This window comes from Oenanthe melanoleuca, chromosome 15 (genome assembly GCF_029582105.1).
Source record: "Oenanthe melanoleuca isolate GR-GAL-2019-014 chromosome 15, OMel1.0, whole genome shotgun sequence".
Classification (NCBI taxonomy): Eukaryota; Metazoa; Chordata; class Aves; order Passeriformes; family Muscicapidae; genus Oenanthe; species Oenanthe melanoleuca.
In genome coordinates, this window is record NC_079349.1 from 6,503,782 (window position 1) to 6,529,655 (window position 25,874).

The 25,874-nt window shown below is 46.9% G+C and overlaps 1 protein-coding gene across 25 annotated transcripts in view; it reads left to right on the plus strand.

Annotated features, from left to right (window-relative positions):
* Positions 1–25,874, plus strand: part of FBRSL1 (fibrosin like 1) — a 494,766-nt gene that overhangs the window by 382,518 nt on the left and 86,374 nt on the right. For 19 of the 25 annotated variants that reach the window (XM_056504116.1, XM_056504126.1, XM_056504139.1 and 16 more), the window contains one exon: positions 17,426–17,479. The exons of the other annotated variants lie outside the window; for them this stretch is intronic. In XM_056504116.1, coding sequence (XP_056360091.1) covers positions 17,426–17,479 — 54 coding nt within the window. The remainder of the gene's footprint in view (positions 1–17,425; positions 17,480–25,874) is intronic. 25 annotated transcript variants of the gene reach the window in all.

Here is a 25,874-nt window from a genome sequence, read left to right on the forward strand (position 1 = left end):
AAAGATTAAGAAAATTGTCCTGCATACCTACACTGTTTGTCATGTTTTTAAAAAGGAACAAGTCTCACAGGTGTTTTGGTTGCCAAGTCAGAAATGCAGTGCTCAGGGGGATAGAGTCCAGGGAAGTCGTGTTGGGGAACAGAATAGTCCCCCAAGCGAGGAGGGCGTTCTGTGAATGAAGAAAAATGCAGTAGAAGCTGATGCTGGTTGGGCTTCTCCCCCTGCCCTTGGCTGCCCAGAGCTTTTGGGATGCCCTGCAGGGAATGCTGCTGGGGGAAAGCAGCTCCTGCAGCCACTGGCCCATCTGCCCTGCGCTGCTGAGCTGTGCTGGCCTCGGCCACATCCCTGCAGGTGATGCTGTGAGCGCAGCAGCCCCGCAGCTCTGGGGCAATGCTGCAGGCGAGCAGCCTGGAGCCTCAGATCTGTAATTGGCTCCCTGCAGGCATCCCTGTGCTTCCCTGGGAGGCTGCAGCCCCGCTCCTGCCACGGGCAGCCTGGGCACGGGACAGCCGTGCCTGGAGCCCCCGAGCGTGCACAGCACAGCCTCGAGCGGAAACACTGAAATCCAGATTTCAATCTGTCCCTGCTGCTTTTCTGCCCGTGCTCCTCCCCTGCTGCATAGGAGCACTGGGGCTTCTCCAGGCTGTGGGATCTGTGCCCAATTTCTGGAAATGTCAGTGTATGTAGGGCAGTATCTTTGGGGAAATTTTTGTTGCGTGCTCCCTCTTCCCCACAATCCCTCCTTTTTTTCCCCAGAAGCATCTCAAAGCTGTGCAGTTCTGCAATTGAAATGTGCCACAGCTCATAGAATTCTCTGGGATGCAGAGAGAAGGTTTGTGGCCAGCTGACAGGGCTAACCACTGTAATGATGGGGGAGACCCACAAGCAGAGCCATATTGTAGCTTATAAAGGTGAACTGGTGCTAAAATCCCAAACACTCCAGTCCTGGAGTTTGGGGAACTCAAGATCTAGACCCCTATTTTGTAGCAGGGCCTGAATCTTACTTAGACCAAGCCAGAAATCATGTGAGCTGAGAGATTTGGCCCTCAGAAGAGGGGAGGGAGATGCTGGTGCACAACCTTTTCTGTCCCATGGCATCGTGCCACAGCACAAAGCCTGCAGAATCCCATAGCCAGTACAGATATTTTAGGTGAAGTGTATGTGAGTGGAGGATCAATACCATATGGCATGCATGTTAAAATAAAAACATGCGTACACTCAGGGCTGGATTTGCTGTATTCTGCATGAAAGTAGAGGTTTTTTATTGGGAAAATGGTTAGATTTGATGGCGGTATGTAATTAGTAGTTTGCCAGCAATAATTACAGGGCTCTGCTCCAGAATAAATTATGTAGCATTCCTGTGCATATAATATGGTATACCACAAAATAGGAGTCGGAAAATTGCAACATTGCTGGATCATCATATATCTGACATGTTGAAGGGGTTTTTTTTGCTCTGATAGTTTATGAAAAATAGTAAGTATGGTGCACTGTGAACCAAGAGGCTTGCTTTGTTAAATTAACCACAATTGCAACCACAAATTATGGCTTCACAAACTATAGATTTAAGACTGGCTTTTCATAAATAGAGCTTCTTTGTGTTATAACAAAACATACATGAAAGAATGGAGCTGTACAGTGATGCCAGAGTAGCACTTTCAAAATCATCAGCCCATTCATGCCTTTGGAATACAATCATAATATTTGTTTAAAGTTTAATATACAGAGAGGAAATTCATAGAAATCCCACAAGCTTAACACAGTTCTGGTGTAATTTCTGTGTGCCTTAATGAAATAATAGCAACCTTGAAAGATAGGTTTGTATTAATTTGAAAGTTTGTGTACATTTGAAATTTTCACCTACACAAGTGAATAATTTGTCACTAAGTGACTAAGCAAAGCTTCTGCAAAATGAAATAGGAGAGAAAAATCCTTCTGTTTTTTACACATAACATGTCCATTTATGCAAAGGACCCAAATCTTTCCAAGCACAGGGAGTTATGCCAGTTTCTACCAAAGGTAAATGTGCCTAAAAAAGAGTTTTATCCAATATTGGGTGATAGCTGTAGATTTATCCAAGTTTTAAAATATCCTACAGATTATTGGCATGCTCATCCCAATTTTGAAAGGCATACTTTTGGCAGCAGCCAACTGAGGAAGGCCATGTGTTAACATCCTGGTTTAGCAATATGTATCCCCACATGCTAAGCTCTCGTACAAATGCAGTTTTTATTGCTGTTGACTTCAAACAAAGATGCTTTGACATCTAAAGTTGTATATGTTACAGATGCGATGCCGAACCATACTCATGCTGTATATTTTAGGATGAGCTGGCTGTGGTCCCAATTATCCAAGGGAGTATAAACACTCCTAGGATACAGGGCCCCATACGGAGAGTCACTTCCCTGTGTTGTGCTGTGTTGTACTGCACTGGAACATCTTGCCGTGTCTGACGTTTCCTACTCCAGCTCATTTGCACGTTGTTGCTTAACACCATGTATAAATAACATATAGGAGCAGGCAACATCTCCTGTAGTCTGCCTTGGAACGTGGAACAAGCATCGTCAAGGATAGCTTGAGTCGTTCCCAAATCCACAGGGTAGCAGGCTCTCCCTTACTTTCCCATTCCATGTTCTCTCATCCTCACACTGACAGTGAGAAGGAGGATAATAAACCAGTTTGGAACCATTTCTAAGGAAAAAAATTTATTGCAAGCAGTTTAAGGCTTGCCATTTTGAAATGGTGGTTGGTGGTTGGGTGTTTCTTTACAGCAATAGGTGGCTTTCTGGGAAGAAATCCTTCAGAAGTTGAATAAATGGTTATTCCCCTTCCACCACTATCCTCAGCAGGAAACCAGAGTTCTGCTTTACTTCTGCACCCATCTTTACAAGTAACCTGAGCCCAGAAAGGGCTGGCTGGAGCTGTCTTCTTCTGTCCTTGTGGAAGCTGCAGGTTTTGTCCTTGCTGCCATAACAGCTGTGTTGTGTCTCCAAGGCAGTTAAGCAATGCCTCACCCACTACCTGTTCTGTTTAGACTCTCGCAGCAGTAGAAATCCTGCCACTCCTTTCATTTGCATCCAGGAGGTAGCTGAGCCGGCACTTTGAAGGGTAGAAGCACCCCCAGTCTCTCAGGAGCATCCCTTTGGGGATGGCTTGCCAGGAGGGAGGTCTGTGAGGGCTGACAGATCCATGGGCAGATGGGGAACCCCGGGGGCTGCACCATTCTTGGCAGGAGTCCGAAAAAATACAAGTCTCACCCGTTTCCTTGTGGTTTTGTTCTTCAAAGGTAACTGGATTTGCACATAAGGTTTTCACTCCTGTGGCTGGCAGTGTGTGTACAGGAGTTCTTGTAATAGTAATTAGCTGTAAATATTTTGCATCTAATTCTGAAAGGTTACTTCAAAGAAACATTTTGTCTTATCGCTCAGGATCTTTTCTAAAGTCGAAATACACATTCATGAGTGAAGCACTGCAATTACAAGGATGTTTAGAGAATCACAAAGGTATTTATTCTTGTCCTGACTAGTTTATAGTAGCAAAAATTGCAAGTGGAAAGGCTAAGAAAATGTATTCTAAAAACAAACGTGTAATTGTTTTGTTGAGAGTTAGAGTCAACAGTGTTTATTCATGAGGCTTAGCTGCCCCAGGCGAGAGCAATCAGACTGGAGGTACCACCTCCTGTATCCTTGTTCTCTTTAATTGGAGCCATAGCCTTGGATGCCCCGAGGCAAAGGGCCGTCTCTAACTGTATTCTGTTTGCTTTATGAACATTTTAAAGTGCAGTGGAAAAAAACATTATTTTGTTTAGACAGTTTCAGACTTCCCCTCCCTTTTCTGTTCAGCAAGTGAAAATCGTATGTCAAAAATAAGCTCTTGAGCAGCTATAGATTTTGCATGTAATGTGATCCTCCAATGGCTAAACAGTTTTGCAGTGCTGTTAGGTCTGGGAGCTGTGCATCACCAGCAGGTTCTGGGATGGATGGAGAGCTGCAGTCCTGCTCTGGCACTTCTGCACAGCCCTGCCAGGCAGCTGGCACTCCTTGGCCCCACACACACCGGCTTCTGAGGCAAATCAGAGCGTACTTTAACAGTTGCACTGCAAATTCCTGTGTAACTTCACTTCTGTTTTAGGCCCTGTGAGGGTACCTAGCACAGCCCCAGCCCGGGGGCAGGTTCAATAACAGATTCAATAAAACTCCTCTCTGGCTGCCTCCCAGCAGAAGCCCAGGTGGGGACACACGGTGCAGGAGGCAGCAGCATCTGTTATTGAATCTCGCCCAGAGTTTATCCAAGTTCTTCCTGAGTGTTTTTCTACTCTCTCTACTGTATAATCCTGATTTCCTCATGATATCTTTATGCAACACAATGGTTAAGTGCTTTCTCCGTCTGTTGTCAGCACTGCCAGTATCAAACTGCTTGAAGCTTTTAGCTCCAAAGTAAGAAGTGTGCTCTGTCTCAGGGTGAGAGTCTCCCGTGCTCTCTTCAAGCATCAGTCTGGTCTGATGGATCTGGTCTCGAGGGGAGAGCTCTCCACTTGAGACAGATATGCTGGTGGAGTGGATGGCTGTGATCTTGCAGCCTTGAGTCAGGTCTGAGTGAAAACAATAGCCCCAGCCTATCTCATCTCATCTCATCTCATCTCTGAGAACAATCACGCTGGCCCCACACCCTGGTGTCCCAGCTCCTTCAGATTAGCACCAGCTCGCTGTGGAGTCCCTCGTGTGGTCTGCTCATGCTGTGTGCAAGGTGTTGGTGGTCAGATAGGATCTTGAAAAGACAAGCAAGAATACACCCCATCTCAGCTTGCCTTTCACATTGCCCCAGCCTGGCCGTGGTGCTCTGAGAGGAGAGTTCAAGCAAGGAACACCCAATGTTGTCATTGTGGTTTGCACATTCAAGGGCTGAACCGAGAACACAAAGTGAGCATCTGATATTGCACCCTGCGTGCACTTAGCCACCAATCCCCACCTTTCTGGAAGGGTGTTAAGTGGTTTCCCCTTCCTCTGATGCTACTTTAGGTTTATCCTGTGCTGCTTCAAACCACCTTTGTTCCCCACTGTGTTCTACCTCAGTCAGAAGTAGGCAAGAAGGGAAAGGGACAGTGTGGCAGGTGACTGATGGGATGAGTCCTTGGCTCCAGGAGCACTTGTCCTTCACTGGTGGTGACTCTCAGCCAATTCCTCTGCAGGTTTATGCAAATAGAAGCTTGGAGCTCTTCAAGAGTCCTTTCAGGGGAATGGCATTTCTTTTCCCAAAACTTCTTAAAACAATATTACTGAGTGGTTTACCAGATATCCCAGTTTTAGGCTATCACTCCAGTCTTCACTGCAGCAAATAACAAGGCTTTAAAAGCCACCTATTTATTTAGTTATTTCATACTGGCAAGGCTTAAGTCCTGTCCCTGAACAGTATCAATTCTAGTAAGAAGTATGTCATAGCCCTGGAGACTTTATGTAAATAATCACAGCTTTCTGGAGTGCAGTTTTCAGATTTGAGTTATTAGATTTAAACTTCTGTTCTCCTTAGCAAAACACCTTCACTTCCATCCCGATTCATTGCCCCTGATCCAAGGTTGAACTGTCTAGAGGATGGCATAATATTTGCTGCATATTTGCCTTGACAAATGGCTAATTCCCACTCAGATCCATGGAGGTTTGCTGTGCACCAGGGACAGCAGGCTCCTTGGCTTCCTTGCCGAGAATATTTGTTTAAATGCAGCAAGTCCTTTCTCCAATGTTGTCTTTGCAGAATGTGGAGGGGTGAGCCTTTTGATGTTTGTATTTACAGTGTTTTCACATCTGGATGTCATTTGTGACACAGGCTCTCCTCCTTTTTCTATCCCTGCGTCTTCCTGTAAAATTCATTTTGAACATACAAGCTCATGTGGCTTTAATGTGTGGTAGTCGGCCGATGCGTTTAGCAGGCCTGTAGTAGGCCAATAAAGAGGTACCTTGGGTCATGCTGTGCGCTCTTGTAAATTTATCCCAAATTAACCCTGATTGGCATCCAGCTCCCCTGCTGCAAAGATACAGATGTGCATGCTCTCCAACATCTGCTGCTTCGTGAGGAGCTGTGCCATAAATCCACAACCCCCCGTGACCTGCAGTCTGGGCTGAGGGTTTGGGGATGCTGCTGCTCCTGTGCTCCCCAACCGGGTGGGTACCTGCAGGAGGCAGGTGGCAGCGCTCCGGATGCAAGGGCAGCTCCATCCTTGTGTTTTCACATGAAAATCCTCTTGGTGTTGCAAGAGGGTGTTCTTCTCCCTGAGCAACACCAAGGTGCAGCCTCCGGTGTAGATCCTTCTTGTGGCTCCCTGTTTCATGCAAGTGGTTTGAATATCCTTGTCCAACAGGTTTCTTTGGGGCTCATATTAATTCAGCTTCATCTTTTAAAATGCAAACTTGGGCATGGCAGAGCAGGCTCTCTCTGCTGCCTTCACTTGCAGAGGAAAGCTGGGGAATGAGATCAGCCAGAGCAGCCACAGCGTCGCTGCAGTCCTGCAGCCAGCCAGGATGCAAAGGGAAAAACATACCCATCAATTTCTAAATGTCAGCTGAGATCCCCTGGAAATTATTTATTGTGTCTGCTGTCGTATTTAATGATTTAACAATATACTAATAATCATAATATATTAACTTTGTGTAGTGATATACCAATCAATATAAAATAATGAACACATCTAATGGATTTAATAGTATACAGATGTTTACTGCCTTTCTCCCTGAAGATTTTCAGATAATTTCTGCAGGCCAGCTGAAAACCAAGCTCGGGTGGTTCCTTTCCCCTACCCCAGAGGCAGTCACAGTGCTGGGGCCATCTGGGGACACCCCAAAATCCTGCTGAGCAAGGGCCAGCAATGCAGAGCAGGGTGTTGGGGTGCAGAACAGGCCGTTGGGGTGCGGGTTGAGTGAGTGGGGGCTGCTGACTGGGGAGGGGCTGTGACACCCCCATCCTGCACGGGAGGGGAGGGGAGGGGAGGGCAGGGCAGGGGCTGGCCCCGGCCCCATGAATCACGTTTACTGCGGCAGGCGCTAAGCAGGCATGTCAGGCAGCGGGGATTGCCGGCCCTGTGGCCATTGATTAGCCATTTATTAAAGCACCTATGGATCACGGCAATAGTAATTATATTTTAAACATACCTACTAACAACTGTTTTTCAATGGGGAAGGTTAATCACAATTAAACATTTCCTTCGCTTTTTTCATCTCCCTCTGCCCGGATCCAAATCCCCTGGGGGTCCAAATGCATCTCAGGGACACAGGAGGCTGCAACTAACATGGAAAATAGAGGGAAAGGAGCCCAACCTCAGCCCATCAACAGACCGGTGGGGAGGAGGGAGTGTGCGCACACACGGACACTAGGCACGGACACGACCGGGTGTTCAGAGAGCACCGACACCTTCGACTGGGTGCACACACTCGGACACGGGCGGTGTGCGCGCACACGCGGGCCACGGACACACATACGGGCCGTGCCCAGCGGGCTGTGCGCACAGTGCACACAGATACGGCACACGGACATGGCTCACACACGGACAGATTGTGCACACACAGACCGTGCACACACAGATACAGACTGCACACACAGACACGGCACACGCAGATACAGACTGTGCACACACACACACACGGCACACACAGACTGTGCATACACACACACACACGGCACACACAGATACAGACTGTGCACACACACACACACGGCACACACAGACCGTGCATACACACACAAACACGGCACACACAGATACAGACTGTGCACACACACACACACACACACGGCACACACAGATACAGACCGGCACACACAGACCGTGCATACACACACACACACGGCACACACAGATACAGACCGGCACACACAGACCGTGCATACACACACGGCACACACACGGCACACACAGATACAGACACGGCACACACACGGACAGACTGTGCACACACACACACACAGACACACACACACAGCCTGTGCACGCATGCGGTGCGCACAGGCACAATGCACACGCGCAGGCTGCATACACGGCTCACACACACCTGCCGTGCAGACACACCCCGCGCACCTGGATGTGCCCGTGTCCGCACGGCCCCTGCACACCTGTGCCCGTGTGCGCGCCCAGGCAGTCCCAGGGCACGGAGCGGGCGCTCCTGCACACGCGCACGGGCGCCGCCATTCACACGCTCGCACTGAACTCGGGCTCACTCCCGCACCTCTCGCGTCCCCCCACCGCCGCCCGCGCGCTCCCGCGGCGCGCGCCCCGCGCTCGCTGCCCCGACGGCGGGTCCCGCGCGCCCCCGCGGCGGGGCGGGGCCGGGGCGCGGCGGGCGCGCGCGCGGGCGCGGCGCGGGGCCGCGCGTCTCGCGGGCGGATTGGCCCCGCGGCGCGGGCGGGCGGGCGCGGGGCGGGGCGCGGCGGCCGCGGCCGCGCGGAGCAGTCGCGCCGCGGAGCGCCCGGGGAGCGGCACCGCCGCCGCGGAGCGGAGCGGGCTCGGCGCGGTGCCTCCCCGTCCGTGCTTGGGAATAATGGCTACCGAGGCGTGAACCACGAAAAGAAAGAAAGAAAGAAAGAAACCCGCCGCCGGGGGAAGCCCCTGGATGGGGCCGGGCTGGCGCTGTCTGCGGAGCTGAGCGTTCCCTTGCTCCCTTCCTCGGATGACGGCCGGAGCCGCCGCCTGGGTCGCTTTAATTTTTTTTGCTGCTTTTTTGCCTTTTTTTTTGGTGCGTCTGTGTGCTTTTCGCCCCTTCGTGTGTTTTTGGCCCCGCGGGTGATGGACCCGTAGCGCCGTCTGCGCGGCAGCTCCGGGGCTGAGCGGGCGCGGGGGCGCAAACTTTGAGCCCCGGGTTCGGCCGGGGGGAGAAAAAAAAACCAAAAAACACAAAATCCAAGGGGGAGAAAAAAAGAAGAAAAAGCGAGGAGACGCTGTGCCTGCAGCCCCAAGAAGAGCGGAGGGAAGGAGCGCGGCGGGAGGAGGAGGCGGGGGCCGGCGGGACCCCCGGGGCAGCTGCGGGCCGGGAGCCGCGTTGTGCCGCTGCGGGGGGGCCCGAGCGGCTCCGCCGCGCTCCTCGCCGCGCCCGGCCGCGCCCGGAGGATCATCCATCCCGCGGGGGCCCGGCGGCCCGGCGGGGCTCGCCATGGTCTGCGCGCCGCGCGGTGAGTACCGGGGGCGGGTGGGCGCCCTCCGGGCCGGGGACCCCCCACCCCGGAGACTCCGAGCCCCGTTCCTCGGCGGGGGAAGTGTTTTCCAGCCGGGGGGCTGGCGGCTTTGCGGTCAGCCGAGGGGAGGAAATCGCCGTGCTTCCCGCCGGTGTGGCGGTGGCTCCGTGCGTGCGGTCTCTGTGTGTTTCTCTTTTTCTTCTTTCCCTCTTGCGCCGTTTTCGGTGCAGCCGGAGAGGTTGATTCGGTGTTCCCGGTGGCTTCCTCGAGGTGGTTCGCGCCGCGTTCTCCCGAGCCGGGGTCGGGATGCGGAGGGGCAGGAGCCGCTCGTTGCCCATTCCCGGAGGCGAACCGAGAAGCGCTCCGAGCAGAATTACGGAGGGTTTTTTTTTTCCGGGAGAAACTGGGTGTGTTTAAATAAAACAGAAGACAAGAAAGAGGCGCAGCAGCGCGGAGCTGCTTGGATGCGATGCGCTCCCGAGCTGCCTTTTTTTTCTTCTTCTTCTTATTTTTTCCTTTTTTTTTTTTTTACCCCATTTCGCACATTCCTCCAGTGCGACCGCATCCCCCTTCCCAGCCTCCTGGGAGCGGGGAGGGTGGATAATAAATACAATACATATTGAAGCTGTGCCTTCGGCGGGCGGCAGCGGGGCAGCGCGGTGACCCGGCGGGCACGGCTGCTCGTAGCCACCACCCAGCCGCGGGTGGCCGTGTCCCGCAGCGTCTCCGTGCTCGCCCCGGGTCCCCTTGAGCGGGATATCGCGCCTTGGCTCTGTCGAGTGTTGCTGGCTGGCGCTGTAGCCGGCTGCCGGATGAGGCCGGTGTTGGTCTGGGATTTCTGGCTGTTGAAAACGGTAACGAACTCAAAAATCTGTGCCCGGCGGTTTAACCCCTTCGGTGCGGCCACAGCCCCTCTACTCACGAGGAGTAGCAAGTCTGAAAATGGTCGTCGTGGATTTTTTTTCTTTTTCCCGTGTGTCTTTTGGTCAGAGAAATCAGCGCCGTTCCCGGGCCGGGCAGGTTGTGCGGGCCAGGCTGGATCGCGGGTGCGGGGCTGCCGGGCTCTGCTCCCCTCCCCGCCCCCTCTGCTTAGCCTGAATGAAAAATTTAATCCAATTAAGAAATTAAACCTTGTATGTTTAAAGTGGCAAATTTGAAAAGGGGAGGGGGAGGCGAAATAAGATTTCCAGGTCACTGGTTAACTAAAGATGTTGGGAAAAAAGAGCTCGGGAATAACGTGAGGGCAGAGGGAAGGAAAGAAGGACCATTTTAAATGGCAAAGGCTTGTGTCTCTCTCTGGAATTTAAACTGGTTTTTAGGCTTGTAAAATCTTCTTGAAGTTGTGCATTTATCTCAGGAGGCTGCTTGCCAGCTAATCTTCTCAAGGCATGTCCTGATTTTTTGTAACATTACAGTATCTGAGGTCCTTTTAACCTAATTTTGTAACAAAGATAATTTCTTGTTATGTAAGTTACTGTTCTGAATGATTGCTTTGGGTCTTGGAGAGCGTCCTTAACTGGTCTCCCCTGTGCTGCAGAAACTGGAATTATTTACTTCGTTATCAATTCTTGAAAGAAAGCCTTGCTCAACTGGAAAAGGCTGCCAAGGTATTACAGGAAAACAGAGTCTTCCCATTCTTCTTTCTAGAGAGTTAAATCTCTGGTCATCCCTGATCAGAATTTACTTCAGAGGTTTATGTTTATGTATAAATCCGATTTTCCCCACATACAGACTTACAAGGGTGAGCTGCTTGAATTATACACACGGCATTAACTTCCCACAAGTGGCAGGCTCCTAATGCTCTCTTCAAGAATTTTCTTCTTTGCTGACTGCAGTTCCCTAAAACTGCCCTGTGCTAAAGCCAAAAGGCACCAGCTTGAGATGCCTGATTTTCTTTTCCAGTGAAGATTTATGCTATAAGACAAGGCAGACAGTATTTTATTTCGCTGGATACCAAGTTTTCAGTAGTATACAGTGGGGTTTTTTTTGTTTTTTTTTATTTTGTTTGGAAGGTGGGCTATTCTGAGTGAAACCTTAAGCCTTGTTTATCTGAGAGGGGCAGTCTGTTCTCATAAGCAAACGAAGGAGTGAAATATATCCCAGTGTTATTCTATCAGGACATGCAGTCATCTGCTGGACCTTGTGGCCTGAGCTGGCTAAATCAAATAGCAGTGTCACACATAGCTCTGATATTTTGAAGTTAAAAAAGGGTTTGGAGTATGTCTCGAGTTCCAGTGAAAAGCTACAGATATTTAGCAGTAGTTGATACTTATTTTCCTCTGATTTTCAAGAATGTGCAGTCTTGAAGTGTTAACTTTGAGCAAGGGGTATAAATATTAATGTTTGCTGTTGCTTTTTAAAGTAAAACCTGTGGTAATTTGCCACAGAAGTGGCAGTGAAAAGGATTGCATTCTTCAGCTGGCCAGTCTATGCTGTATAGTACTTTTGGAAAGCACAGATGTGTATGTCATTTTCTGCCTTAAATATTTTTATTTTTTTTTTCCTTTTTATTCTTTGACTCCCAGAATCCTTGTGCTGAATGACCGACAATAGCTAGGGCTTGTGGTGTCTGGATACATTGGAATACAAAACAGTCTTCTTAAATGCATTACAGATTCATTCAAATAAAATCATTTGTGTCATCAGAATAGGAAATGTAAGATGGTTAGTTTTAATGACTTTGAGTTTGCAAGATCTGAGGTCAGGCAGGTATAAGAATGTGTTACTCCTTGCTTAATAACATGTTTGAGCAAAGATTGGCATTGTGTATCAAAATGGAAATGTTAGGGTCTCCTGAAAGTCTTTTTTTATCCTTCTGAATAAAGATGGAAATTCTAAACTAGGTAAAGAAACATATGGTTTTACCAGAAATTATTTCCTAGACTGATCAATTACTAGGAGATGTAATGAGAAATATACTCCTTAGGGGGAGGAAGGAGGGATTGCCATTACATAATATCCCTTGGGAGAATTTCTGTATCGCGTAATGAGGTTGATGATGGAGCATTTGGGGAAAATGCCTATGGATAGGAATTTGTTCTTCAGATTTCCATCAGGAAAACATATTACTGGGAAACAGGCTTGTTAGAAGTAGTACTGATATGTTGGTAGGTGGGTGCTTTGCCTCCATACACGTTTCTTTTGTTCTCATAACTACTGTGTAAGAGATTAGGTAACTGTAAGATTGAAACATCCGCAGAATGAGAGATGCCAGTGAATAATTTCCTCATTTACTTAACACCAAGGGAAAACCATTAAGGGCTTATGTTCTGTTCTAGGCTTTGTTGAATTATTTCTGTTTATCTGTTGCAAATAGGTCCTGAGGAGAAGTAAATCGCTAGCCTTAATGGGGTAAACTGAAATTGCCTTACCCTGATACTGGTGAAAATGAAATATATAGAAACATTTGTCAGTAGTATGTGGATTCAGCAAAACTTGGTAGCTGGACACATATTTTCAGAGTCTTTGTGATATCCTAAGGATCACCTAAGAGTTGTCTTTCAGATGGAGAAGCAAGCCCTTGTTAAAAGTTACTTGGATAGAGGCTTACTCTTTTAGTAGCAGTTGCCTAATCCATTTCCACACAGCTGCCCTTCAGCACTGTTGATGCTCGGAGTCCAGGGAGCAGCGAGGCTGCAGGAGCCACAGCCTGGCCCAGAGGTGTTAAAACCAACAGAGGAAAAGGTGAACAACCTTAACACCTCTGTCACTGCTGGGGAATTCGCCTAATTTGAGCCGCTCATTTAAAACCTCGAGTGCTGGTGATTTTAGCGGTGCTTCAGATGGCTCGGCCAGCCTCTGTCCTGGAGTTGCAAATGCGTTTCAGCTTGGCGGCTTCCTCTGACAGTGGGGCAGTGACCACTGACGGTGCCGGGGGTCGGGCGCAGGTGGGGATTTGGGGGCTCAGGTGCGGGGCCAGGCGGGGTTTGGGGTTCAGGTGCGGGGCCGGGCGGGGTTTGGGGGTTCAGGTGCGGGGCCGGGTGGGGTTTGGGGTTTGGGGGTTCAGGTGCGGGGCCGGGCGGGGTTTGGGGTTTGGGGGTTCAGGTGCGGGGCCGGGTGGGGTTTGGGGTTTGGGGGTTCAGGTGCGGGGCCCGAGCGCTCGGGGCCGGGCGCGCTCGGAGCGCGGCGTGCGCCACCGTGTGGCTGCGGGCGCGCACTGCGCCAGGTGCGCCCCCAGCACCGCCCCGGCCGCGGGGCTGCGCCAGCTCAGGGCAGTGTCACTCGTGTCACTCACCTGTCCTGAGATCCTGCCCCAGCTCGGGGCACTGTCACTCGTGTCACTCACCTGTCCTGAGATCCTGCCCCAGCTCGGGGCACTGTCACTCGTGTCACTCACCTGTCCTGGGATCCTGCCCCAGCTCGGGGCACTGTCACTCGTGTCACTCACCTGTCCTGAGATCCTGCCCCAGCTCCGAGCACTGTCACTCGTGTCACTCACCTGTCCTGAGCCCTGACATCCTGCCCCAGCTCAGGGCAGTGTGACTTGTGTCACCTGTCCCCAGCCCTGAGATCCTGGTCCTTAGAAACACAAACCACAGTGCTGGCCGCTCACTGCTGATGGGTGTCTTACTGTCCAGGTTTGTGTCAGGGCTTGGCTTTCCAAAAATGAGGAATGTGGTGCTGGATTTGAGCACTGAGAGTTTGCATAAAGGAATTAGTGACGTTTCTGCACTGTTGCCATCAAGGAAATGGAAGATATGTGTGAGTGATACTGGTGTCAGGACTTGATTGCAAGTGATGATTTTCCTTGCTGCCCTGTGCTGTTACCTGCCAGGCAAGGCTTCACAGACAGGGACCCCTGCATTAACTATCTCAGATACACAGGTAGTGACAGCATCTCCTAAGATGGCTAATGTAATTTTGAGCACACCCTGTGATTGATTGTTCTTGGAAACTTCAACTGGAATGGTGCTATTGACATGGACATAGAAAAATAGGTTGCTGAAAACACCCATTTGTACTGTATATGGCTGCATGGAAAGGGTTAAAGATAAATATGTATTCTTTAATACTATAAAAATAAACCTTCTTTTCTGGTGGGTGGTAAGAGGAGAGCTGGAATTTACACAAAGCCAGAATTTCAAGGTGGCTGTTTGTGTTGTTACCAAAGATATTTCTAGCTTGCTTACAAAATCAGGGGTTTTTTTTAAATGCTTTTATTTTTGCAAGTATTCAGTCTAGCTTATGTTTTTGTGGGAAAAGTGTTACAGTTAAATTGCTGTGGAAGGTATCTGCAGGATTTTTAATATTGAGTTGAACCAGTCTGGGTACATTGTTTGCCATAATGTTTCTGTGGGGGGTAAAAAACATCTGTACATGGATGCTGTTCCTGCAGTAACTGCTATTGCAGAGGAGAATCAGGCACAATAATGGATATAAATCTTATGGGGTTTTTTTTCCTGGAGGAATCAACAATAAAAAGTGTTTAGGCTATTAAGATACTTGCAAGAATATCCTCACTCCAGAGCTGTCGGTTGTAAAGTTATAGTGTATTCTGCCTTCAAAATGGTTGGAAATCCGTCATAAATATCTCTTTCCCACATCCCCTCTATCTCCCTGGATGATTGGCTTTCTAGCAAAGCCTTCCGTAGAGGGTGTACTGTAATCCTTTTACGTTACTCCTTCAGTGCAGATTACGCAGCAAGAAATAATTATGAGATTAATTTTCACCTGTCACTGCCAATAATAGATAACCTTGATACAGTGACAGGGCGAGGAATTTGGGGGGGGAGCGGAACAGCGTTTAACCCTGTAGTGATTGCTGCAGGGAGCAGGCAGAAAATGGTTGCCAGAGCATGACCTCCCTGCTCGCTGCCAGGGAGGCTTTGGCTGCGCCGTCTCCCGCGGCCGCTTCGCCTTCATCCGCGAGCGCCGGAGCCGCTCTGTGCCGCAGCGCTGCCACAGCGCTAATCAGCCCCGAGCAGCCGGCGGAGACCTTTGTAGCTTACTCTTTTAATTCAAATGCGGTTCTGTTGCTTTTCATGATTTCAATTCCCAATCTGACTGGTATTCCTGGGCTGCGAGGGAAAGGAGTGAACTAATGAAGATGGCTTCATTAGGCAGAGCGTGGTTTAGCCCTTGCTTCTCTCCAGCAAATGCAGCTGAAAAAACATCCCAGAAGTAACTGGGCTTTTGGTCTTCAGAGAAAGCAGAGCTGAGGTGTTTCTGCTCCTTTTCAGAATTAATTACTAGCTCTCATCAGGTGAGCTTAAAAATGCAGCTTATGCTCTAAGGCACTGAAGGTAAATGGGAAGGGAAAAAGCCACTCTCCCCCCGCCACACACACACACACATACTGGCTTCTTTTTTATTTTTTCTCCCTTTTGTGCTTAAGTTTACAATCTGTTGAAAATGTAATGGGAACCAGCCTACAGAAAATGCCATTATTCATATCATCGTGAGCTCATTTATTTTATCTGCAATAGTAATGATAAGACAGACTGCTTGGCAATGCTGATAAGCTGAGAAATATCTTAGAGCTATTTGTAAAAGTTAAAGCAGATCTTGGTACTGAGAGATAGGGAAACTGATGAGCCTTTGGGCAATCTGCAGAGCTGAAAGCTAATAAAGATTTTAATAGGAAGGCCTCATTAGGATTAGGGAGATCTATTATCTGCGATTTACACAACACAAACAGTGGGGCAACTTCAATTTTTGCGTTTTTGTTCATTAAATACTATTGCTGAATGTGAAGCCTTTTAACTTGGATCTGGATCTCTCCTCTCCAAGGAGCCATCATCAGTTGATGGCTGGGCAAAGATGAAAGGGGCAGCTGATGTGAGAACATGTTTGTGACACGGGAGCAATGCCAGCAAGCCCTCATAGTCGGGGACCAGTGGCTTGTTGGAGTGTAGAAATGCAGTTGTTTGCAGATGCCTGGGTGGCAGGGTTCTCCTTAGTGTCGTTGTTTTCTGTTGTGAACAATACTTATAACCTTCTGGCCCTGAACAGCATCTTTAGAAGGCAATAAACACGTTGTTGTTGTGCTGGTTCTCTGGATGGTGATGCTGAAATACTGCTGTGGGATAGCCTGGCCACCCAGCTCAGCCTGGTGGAATGGCTCCTTCATTAATCGTGATCACCTCATGGATCTGTTCCAGTAGAGGAGCTGTCTCCAGTGCCATTGGGGTTGCTATGATAGGACTGTGTGCCATGTGTGACCTGATCTGATGGTTTGGTAGTTACACACAGGATTGATTTTAGCACTATGTGCATTCTTGGACGTGTGATGTAGAAAACCTCACTTTTTGAGGTTGTGTAAACACCTCATGGGCTCAATTGCTTTAGTTCTCATATGTAACACAGTGTAAGTGTAAGGTGCATGTAAGCTGCTGAAAGAACATTAGTTTACCTGGGTTTGCAGAAACGTTTTTTTTCAAGGACCATCCAGGCATTTTTTGTGGTTGAACTGAATTGTAAAGCTGGAACAGAAGCTGTGGTGGAAAATTCTTTGGTTTGCATTTGAGGTCCAAACTACATTGTAACCTGATTCTGCTAACCTGCAGGTGAAACCATTTTTACACACAGGTGATGAGACCTAACTGAACCTCTAAGGCAGATGAAGGGCTTTGTTAGGAGATGTCCATGCTGGATGTGAGAGGCCCACATATGTGACCACACTTGTGTTTGGGATCTGTTTTCTTCCCTGTGTGGAGCTCACACGTATGAGAGTCTCAGCTTCTTCCCATTTTCATGGCACAGACCAGCTCTGCTGCTGCTGGATCAGATAACCTCGGTGGTAGCTACAGTAACATTGCTTCCATGGAAAAGTAATATTTGGAAAGCAGGTTCTTGTATCTTCAGTTACCTTTAATATGATGTAGCCGTCAAAACCCAAAAGGCACCACAGCACCACAAGCCACAGAGAAGTCTATTCCAGACTGTAGTTTGAGTTCTGCTGGTTCAAACCAGTGCTTTCATAGGGCCTACAGAGAGCAGTGCAGTGATAGATTTAACTCCAAGTATTCCATCCTCCATGTGCTTAAGGAACCCAGAGCAGCTGTAATCCCCTCCCTTTGCCATCAGCAGTGTGGAGACAGATGGGCAGGGCTGGGAGCCCCTCCTGCCCAGGACTAAGGAAGTTGCTCGCAGAGGGTCGGTGTCAGTCTGTTGTGCCTTGTTTGTAACCACTCGCAGGTTCTGTCAGCACCAGCGTGGCCTCCGACAGAAGCAGCGCTGTTTGCACCTAACGTGTTGCTCCGGCAGGGCTGCCATTTGAGACGTTTCTAATATTTCTGTTTGATATGAATGAAACTTTTTGTTTTGTCTGTAGACCGCAACGGAGCTGGAGCTGACTCGTATCAGGAGTGCCTTGATAACAAGCAAGGTATGAGATCAAGTCTCTCCAACATGGGCACTTGGGACTGATTTAGCTTGATTTCTTGCAGCTGGATTGGTTGCTGTCTCTGTCTTTCTCACTCTGTCTCCCTGTTTTTTTCCCCCCACTTTTTTTTTCCCCGCTGTCTCCAAGCCAATTCACTGTTAACAGTTCCATGTCAGCTAACCTGTTAGCTCAGGCTCTCATTGCACATTTGTGATAAGTCTTCTTGTTTGTAGCACCCCAAACCCTCAGCTATTAATGGAGGAAGTGGGAAGATTGTAAAACAGAAGTAGCATGTGCACGTGCTTGCAGCTGTCTTCTTCCTCAAGGTTTAGTTGCACAGCCAAGCAGAAAAATATTAAAGTTGAGCTAAGGGAAGGCACGTGCTAGGCTGGGTTACCTTAACACCAGACATCCTGTTACAGTTTGTTTGCTGACATGCTGCCTCAGACTTGTCCAGCCTGCTGTCCTCTGCCGTGCTACAGTTGGTAAGAGCTGGAAACATCTCTTGTGACTTACAAGAGAGTGATGACAGTGAAGGGGGAATCTGTTATCCTGTTGATCTAAACCTGGAAACAAGAGTCACATCAGTAGAAATTAAAATTCTAAAAGGTACCTCAGAAACAGGACTTCAACGGCAAAATCATGGATGCTGTATTTAGGAAAAGGGTTGGTGTGTTGTGCTCTCTTCAGATGCCCTCTCTGAGAACTGCAGTCAGAAGTGGCCCTCCATCACTGTAGCCATGTAATAAGTGTTGAACCTTCTGGTAATCAGGGAGCATAAGCACTCTTCAGTCCAGAATATCATTTGTTGTAAGCCACAGCAGAGATAAGAGGAAATGCTTATCCTAACCAGGTTATAGGCATCAATTACAGGTCAACTTTTACCTTGCTGTTGACCCAGATCTGTGACAGTAGCTAGAATGATCATTTCCTGAAATTCTGATCCTTCTTGCGTACTTCTCTAAAGTAGGACCAAGAATCGTATAAAACCTGTCCCAATTTTGGTGCTTGGTTGGGTTTGATTTTCCACAGGTGTCTCTGCTTTCAGTATCCATCAATCAGTGTTACATGTGCTTTAAGTCAAAGCTGCCATTAAGTGCATCTCCCCTTGCTCGTTGTTGGGTTTGGGATGGGGTAATATGGGGGGTTTGGGATTTTTTGTTTGTTTTATTTCCCTTCTCTCAAAAAAAAATAGAGGTATGTTGTTTCTTTGGTGGCCTTCATGGTCATCTTTTTTTTCCACTATTTTTCTGTACTGGCTGTAGTAAATACCTAATCATTGCTAAGCTTTCCTTTCAGAAGTTACAACTGGAAGACTAATGTGGAAGAACTGTAATCAATAATGGCAATTCTTATTAGATTAAGTTTAAAAGTCTTGTAGACCAGTGTAATTCAGAAGGCTCCTTTGATAGATAATTTGTTCTTAGGAGAACAGTTTTCCCCAGTAACATTTTTCTTGTTGACTGGGAGAGGCTGATCCACTTGTCATTTTGTGGAAAGCAATCAAGTTTCATATTTAAAGAAAAATGAGTATTCTCGTTTTTGGAAACTAATTGCAGTCCCTTTGATGTGCCAGTTACCCTGATTTATCTGACAGGTGGTATTAAACGGCGTTATATCCATTACTTTCATTTGTCTGTTAATACTCCAGATTTTTCTTGTAGAGTGGTTGGTTTCTTTGCCTTCACTGTTAACACATGAAAAAATTGTACTTTCAATCCAGTATGGATTGGGTCTGGTTTGGGTCATTTACCACATCCATGCTGCATCATCCTGTTTAAAGCAGCAATCTTTAAGAATGCAGAAGTTTAAAGAAAAAGTATACACAGTAACTTGTAGTCAGTCTCTTACTGGCTCTGTTACATTTTGTGAGCATGCCTTAGAGTTGAATCCTCCGTTTGCAACAATTTACAGAATATAAAATACACAGCTGACAGTGGACCCATAATATTGGTTGTTTCTGTTACATTCAAAACAAAAACACCACCAAAGGCTGAAAGTAGCAGTGGCTTTTTAAAAGTATTAAATCTTCAAGCTATGTGAAATGCTATTGCCATGGATTCCTTTTATAACAGCATGCTTGTCTCCTGGAAATTATGCTATAATGAGGTTTGGTTTATATATTTTACCCCTCTCCTCATTAAAGTGCTATCTCTCGGAAGAAGCGCTTTGTGTTTTGAAATACTGCGCGGTTAAAACCAAGGCAGGTTTATAACGATTTAATGTACTTGGGAGCCAAGGTTTTGCAGCTTTATGGCAAAGATGTTTTAACAAAGGGCTTTATGGTAAGGGTGTGCTGTATTTTAGTCAGACACTTGCTCAGGGGAAAATTTTCAGTGTGAGCACATCACAGCAGCAAGGAGAGATTCAGAGTGAAACAGACCTCTGAGATCCAGTCACCAGCTTGGCTGATATTAAGGCTTAATTCTTTGCAGTTTCAAGCCCTGATTTTTCTTTCTTTCACCTTGTCACTCAGGAAAGACAGAGCCTTGTGCCATATCATGTAACATGACAAGCAGGCCATTTATGCCTCCCATTTTTGTGCTCCAAGGTAGAGTGCAGGAGAGTGTGCTGGGAACAGCCACAGGTGGGATTATTGCACCCTCTCAGAATGGAGCTTGCTTTTTCAGCCTTATAACTCCAATATTCGTTACTAAAATTGTGCCCTAAAAGCCAGGCATTTTCTGAGTGTTTGTGGTTTGGAAGTAGAGAGGGCAGCAGTTCAGAGCAGTTGCCCATCCACCGCAGCAGAAGACGTGTCCTGGATCTGCCTGTTTCTCTGGGACACACTTAATATTTCATGGTTTCCTGAGAGCCAGGGGGTTCTGCCATGGAAAACAGGTATAAAATTACTACCAGACATAGTTGATTCTGGAGCTTCTCAATAGGATCTCACTGTTATTGTTAATAAAACAGTGCTGGTGTAGAGGTTTAGGCAATGAAAAACTCTTAGTGAGGGCCCTGGTGGCAGCCAGGAGACATCACCTCTCATCCTTGAAATAGTGCATAGGGAAATTGAAAGTGACTCCAAGAGTTTCATGTTATCGTGTGCAGCACCTTCTCTTATTCACAGAAAACGGTGTTTTACTTTTAGAGCAGTTTTCTCTATGTCCCCATGCCTTCAGGTGGGCTGGTAATGGGTATTTTGCCCTACTGGGCTCCAGCTGTCCAAGCAGAGCTCCAGGTTCCTGCTGGAGGAACCCGGTACCTTTCACTTTTCCAACTTGTCCTGAGGAGTATTTCCCCACACATGAATTAGGCAGTATTTTTCCAAGATGTACCTGGCTTAATCTTGTTGATGGCACTATTAACTCTTTCTGTTTTTCTTCAGATATGTTACAGCACTTCCTGAGCTCAGTGCTGCTTGCTGCTGGTTGATTTTGTTACCTCATCTCAAGAGGGAGAGTGAATATAATTTGGAGCAGTGTTTGAGGGCCAGGAGAAGGGATGGTTTATCTTGACTAGGATCAGAACCAGAATGTGGCTGCAGTTGTAGAGCAGCTGTCTGAGGTGATGGAGGGCCAGTGGAGGGCTGGGTTTGTGCTGCGAGTGGATCCCAGCTGAACTGCTGAGCCGTCTGTAGCATCAGGCTTGATTTTGGAGTAGTGGCCATAAACCAAAGACTTTTTCATGCTGTTTGCAGTCCCCTGGGCTGTGCAGTCCCAGTGTGTGTCATCTTCTGTTAGGCTCGATGCAGCCAATGACCTTGTTTGTGTGAGCACATTAAAGCACAACATTAATAGCTAATTTGACTACTCTGGGTTCAGACAGGCTGCAGTCAATCACCTGAACTCTTCTGACAGTGAATATGGTTAGATGGGATTAAGGAGAAAGGATAAAATGCCTGCTTGGACCAAAACTCTAGGAAATTGGAAAACTGCTTGTGAGCCTGTGTAGCTGATGTAACTAGCACTTGGTGGAAGCATGTTCTTCACTGGAAAAAAAAAAAAAAAAAACCTGCAAAAGTGAGAAATGTGTGGTCTTCACTGAGGTTTGTTCAGCCTTCTTCCTGCCTGTCAAATACTGGCATGGTAAAGGAGACCACCATGATACAGAAGCATCTTTTAGAAGATGTTATTAGGATAAGTTCTAACCTATTCCAGTTTTTGGATCCCTTTTGATCCCCAACAGGATTAGTTTCAGGATGGCAAAGATGAGTTATTGAGCAGATAAATAAAAATGGCAGACTGGCATATAGCTAGACTGGAAAATGTGGTCAGAGTAGTTCTGTCACTGAAGATGTTATTTCCATTAAACATTTTGAGATTTAATATTGATTTCAGTGAAATTACCCTTGAAAACAGATTTCCTCCAAACCTTTTTTTTATATATTTGTTTTGGAACTATTTTAGGAGGCAGAAAAACGAAACTCCAGCTTCAAACAGTTTTTATGTTTTGAAATCGGCTTTTTTCACTGTATGAACAATTTTTAAAATATTATTGTTATTTGTATTCCAGTCATGCCTGTGCACTCTAGTTATGGGCTAAACGTCATTCTGCCAACCACAACGCAGACTGGGGGGGATCAGTTTCTGCCTGAAAATGCTTTGGGCGTGTATTTCTGACGGGCTGCATTGATTGCCAGTGCCTATTTGAAGAAAAACCCAACAACATTCTCATTTTACAATATGTTGGCTGCCTTTTTGTTTAAAGAATTATAAATAAATCAGCAGATTTTCCACAAAAACACATATGCTTTCTTCCTGATGAGCATGATGGTGCACCAAGAATCCTTGCAAGAGGCCTTGAGTTTCCTTCAAGTAGAGGACAGGGCTGAGGTTGAAACTGAAATTTTAAATAACTCTCTCCTTTAAGAAGGATGCTGGTGGAGCCTTGTTAGCAGAAGAATTGCCATTTCTGACTAAGGTTTTTTTTTTTTTTGCCAGCATGGGAACAAGTAAAGAAAGGAGGAGGCAGAATAAAAGCCTTTGTGAGTGTACGTAGGGGCTGCAGCTCTCTAGACTGGTAATGGTATCTGGAAAGGGTCCAGGCTGTTGTAAATACGAACTTTTGTCAATATTCCCCAAGCTTCTTTGGACTCTAGGGTGGGCTTTATTAGCTGAAGGTCACACCATTGTGCTGTCTCCCTCTCCTGAGACCTCTGATACCTTCCTGAAAGGACGGCCCATTATCCCTGGGCTTAGAAGCCAGCTTTCTCTTCAGTGGTGCTGAAGCTGATAAGCTTAAGAGGCATATTTCATCCCCCCATTGCTGCTTTCAGGAAACAAACAGTGTTTATCATTCCTGATTCATTCCAGTTGAACAAAAAAATAAAATAGAAGGCATGTATGTGTGCACACGTGCACAGGGATGCAGAGCTGAATTTTTTTTTTTTTGAGGCTGTTCTTGTGTAAGGTTAGCTCATGGCACTGGCCACAGCCAGCAGTGTCTGGTGATTTTCTGTTCCTGGGTGCTGTGTCCAAAGATGGATTTAGTAAGATGAGAGGATCCTGGGCTGCAATCAGTGTGAGGAGAAAGGGCTGGAATCGGGGACTAGGATGGGGTAGCAGCAGTGTGAGCATCAAGGTTGGAATTGTTTCGTGGCAATTAAGCATTAAGGTCTGTGAGAGCAGGCCCACCCGCTGGGAGATTGGCTTTCCATCACCTGGGGAAGATGAATGGCCCCAGGAGAAAAAGGGGCAGGGATTTCGTACTCAGCTACCCGAAAAGAATCATAAAACCACCATATCTCGCAGATCTTGGAATCTTGCAGCCCTTTTTATCACAGCTAAATCCCTTTGCTGGGAGTTGTATGCAAGCGAGTTGGAAGATAAAAATGCTAGCTGCTGTTGCTTTTTCTCCTTTTCTCTCTTCAGCTTTGTCTTGAGATTTGCCAGGAGGTGTCTCACTGACTTTCTTGTTTGTCCTCTCTCAGTGGAACTGTGTTCCATACATGTCTCTCAATTTCTTAGGGTTATTTTTTTCTCCTCATACAGAGATTCAGAATGTGGAAATAATAACAATGAATAACATGCAACAACTAACATATTGCCCATAAACCCAGTGCTGATGCAGTATGTAAAGCACCCAGGTAGTGTGTCCCCATGGCCAGGTCACCCACCCATGCTGCTCCTCTCCAGCGTGCCCTTGATGGGCAAGACTCCTCACCTGGCTGTGCATCCTGAGGTTTTCAAGTGGAAAATGAGAGTTTTGGCACTGTCCACAGTCCTGTTCATTTGGATGAGCATGTAGCTGCAGCCCAAGTCAGGTCTTTTGGTCACAGCCCAGGCTGGGTCACAGATCATCTAAGTAATGTATGTTGCATCAAATTTTTATTTCACTTCAAGCATGGGCTGTGTTTAAACCAGATTCTTGGTACTGAGGTTACAACTGGCTTAATTTCCTTTGCCAGAACAGAGATGGAACAAAATTTAAAAACAATTTTGAAAGCTGTATTTACTTTTTACCACTGAGGACCATATTTAAAGATGGATTTTGGTATTATGGCTCCAGTGCTAGTGTAAACAGGGTCTGATGAGAAAGACTGTAAAATAATAGGGCTGTTGGTCATGTTTGGAAAAAAAGAAATTTCCATAGAACATTTCAAACTGGAATAGCTCTGGAGGTTAGGCTGGCCAAACCCAGCTAGCATTTCTGCTTTAAAATTGCTATAGTAGCATGCAGTGGAATGGTGAGCCACTAGTTGCATTTTTTCAAAGGTAAACTACACAAGCCTTTGTGAATTGAGGCACTTTTGTGAATTGAGTTAAACTTGTCATTCTTCACATGAAATAGAATACAGTTAAGTTTTAGATGAGAATCTCTTTAGATATACTGCAGACTCCTTTCTAAGGGCAAAGTAGATTTGAGGAAGATAATTATCTAGTAATCTGAGTGAAAGCTGTGTATATGGTTCTTTCTCCAGATGGGTTAACATGGTGGAAAGATTTTTATCAGTCCAGTCGTGCACCACAGACTGCAGTAGCATCTGTACTTGCTTCGACCCCGGGTTTAGTGATAAGGGAAATGTTAATGTGTGCCTGGCAGAGCAAGCTCTTAATTTCCCTTAAAATGGAGGGGTCAGAAATGATCTCATCAGACAAGATATCTTTGGGCTACTGCCCACCGCTAGGTATGTCCCAGACAGGGTTTATTTACTCAGTGTGGGCAGATTATTTCCCTTTCCCTCCCTAAATCAGGCCTGTGGTAACTGTTAGCAAAAGGGCTTTCCACCTCCTGGATTGCAGGAAGCATTTGAGCTCTTGTTGAAATATGAAGCTCCCTTCCTTTATTAAAATTAAGAACCACTTTCTCACATGGCAAAGTGATAATAAAGACTGAAATTGGATCTATAACTTCATGAAAAGAAAAAGAATTTTTTTAAAGACAAATCATGCATGGTAATACCTTCATTGTTCTCTCACTGTGTTCTTTGTATTGCTTAACTCCCTGCGAACAAAGAACCCATAACTGGAATTGTGAAAGTAATCCAGGCATTTAAGTCAAAACTCCAAAGGCCCTTGGGAATCTCATGCAAAGGTGTGCCCTTGAAATGGTGGTTTATGAATTGTCTGAACAGGTTTGAGCATCCTGGCCCTGAGGAAATCTCTGGGAATTTTGCTGCTGACTCCAGCGGGGTCAGGATTCCACACTTGGTGCTTTGTGCCGGGCATTGAGCAGAGCCGTCTTTCAGCCTTTGAGAAAGTCTGACTCCCTTCTCACAGGCAGGCGGGAGATTTTCTACTTGGTTGCACTTGTGAATTCTAGTTAAGGGAATTGCTTTTGGTCCCTCCATCTTTGTCACTTACTTAAACAAACATGCAAACTGGAAACATGCACTTGCTCGAGCTTCCGCAGCCAGTGCCTCCTCGAGATCTCTTGTTACTGATCTAGAACTTAAACTGATTGGGAAAGTGGCTTTAAGATGAGGTTCAGTCGTGCTTAAATGAAACCAGTTGGGCAGAGAGGTGAGAAATTTTATTCGTACTTGCCATTCAGGTGTCTGAACCCAGCTAGTTTGAAGTATGAAGGTTCGGTCCCTGAGCTTGAACACAAAGCAGTAGGGAGGTTGTAAATTGAAGCAATGAGTATTTCTTCAGCAGTTTATTGCAAAATAATGGGGTTTTGAAAATACAGATCTATCAGGGTCAAAGTCACTGGGAAAGAAAGGTACTTAAATAAATAATGAGGGAATTAGTCTGAAATTTGCATGCAGTCTCAGATAACCAGGGGTCCTTTAAAACCCACTTGAACATAGATTTAGCCCTGCTGAGGTGGAGACAGAACCACAGGACCTCTCCCAGCCCCTCCCACTTCAGTGACTGATCAGATGTCTCATCCCTGCCAGGGTGTTTGAGCAACCCAGTGGTTTGTCTGGCTCTGATTGTTGTGAACATGGACATTATCTTCCTCTGTCACATCACAATCCAGGGAGAGGAGGAGGGAGTTACCAGAGTTT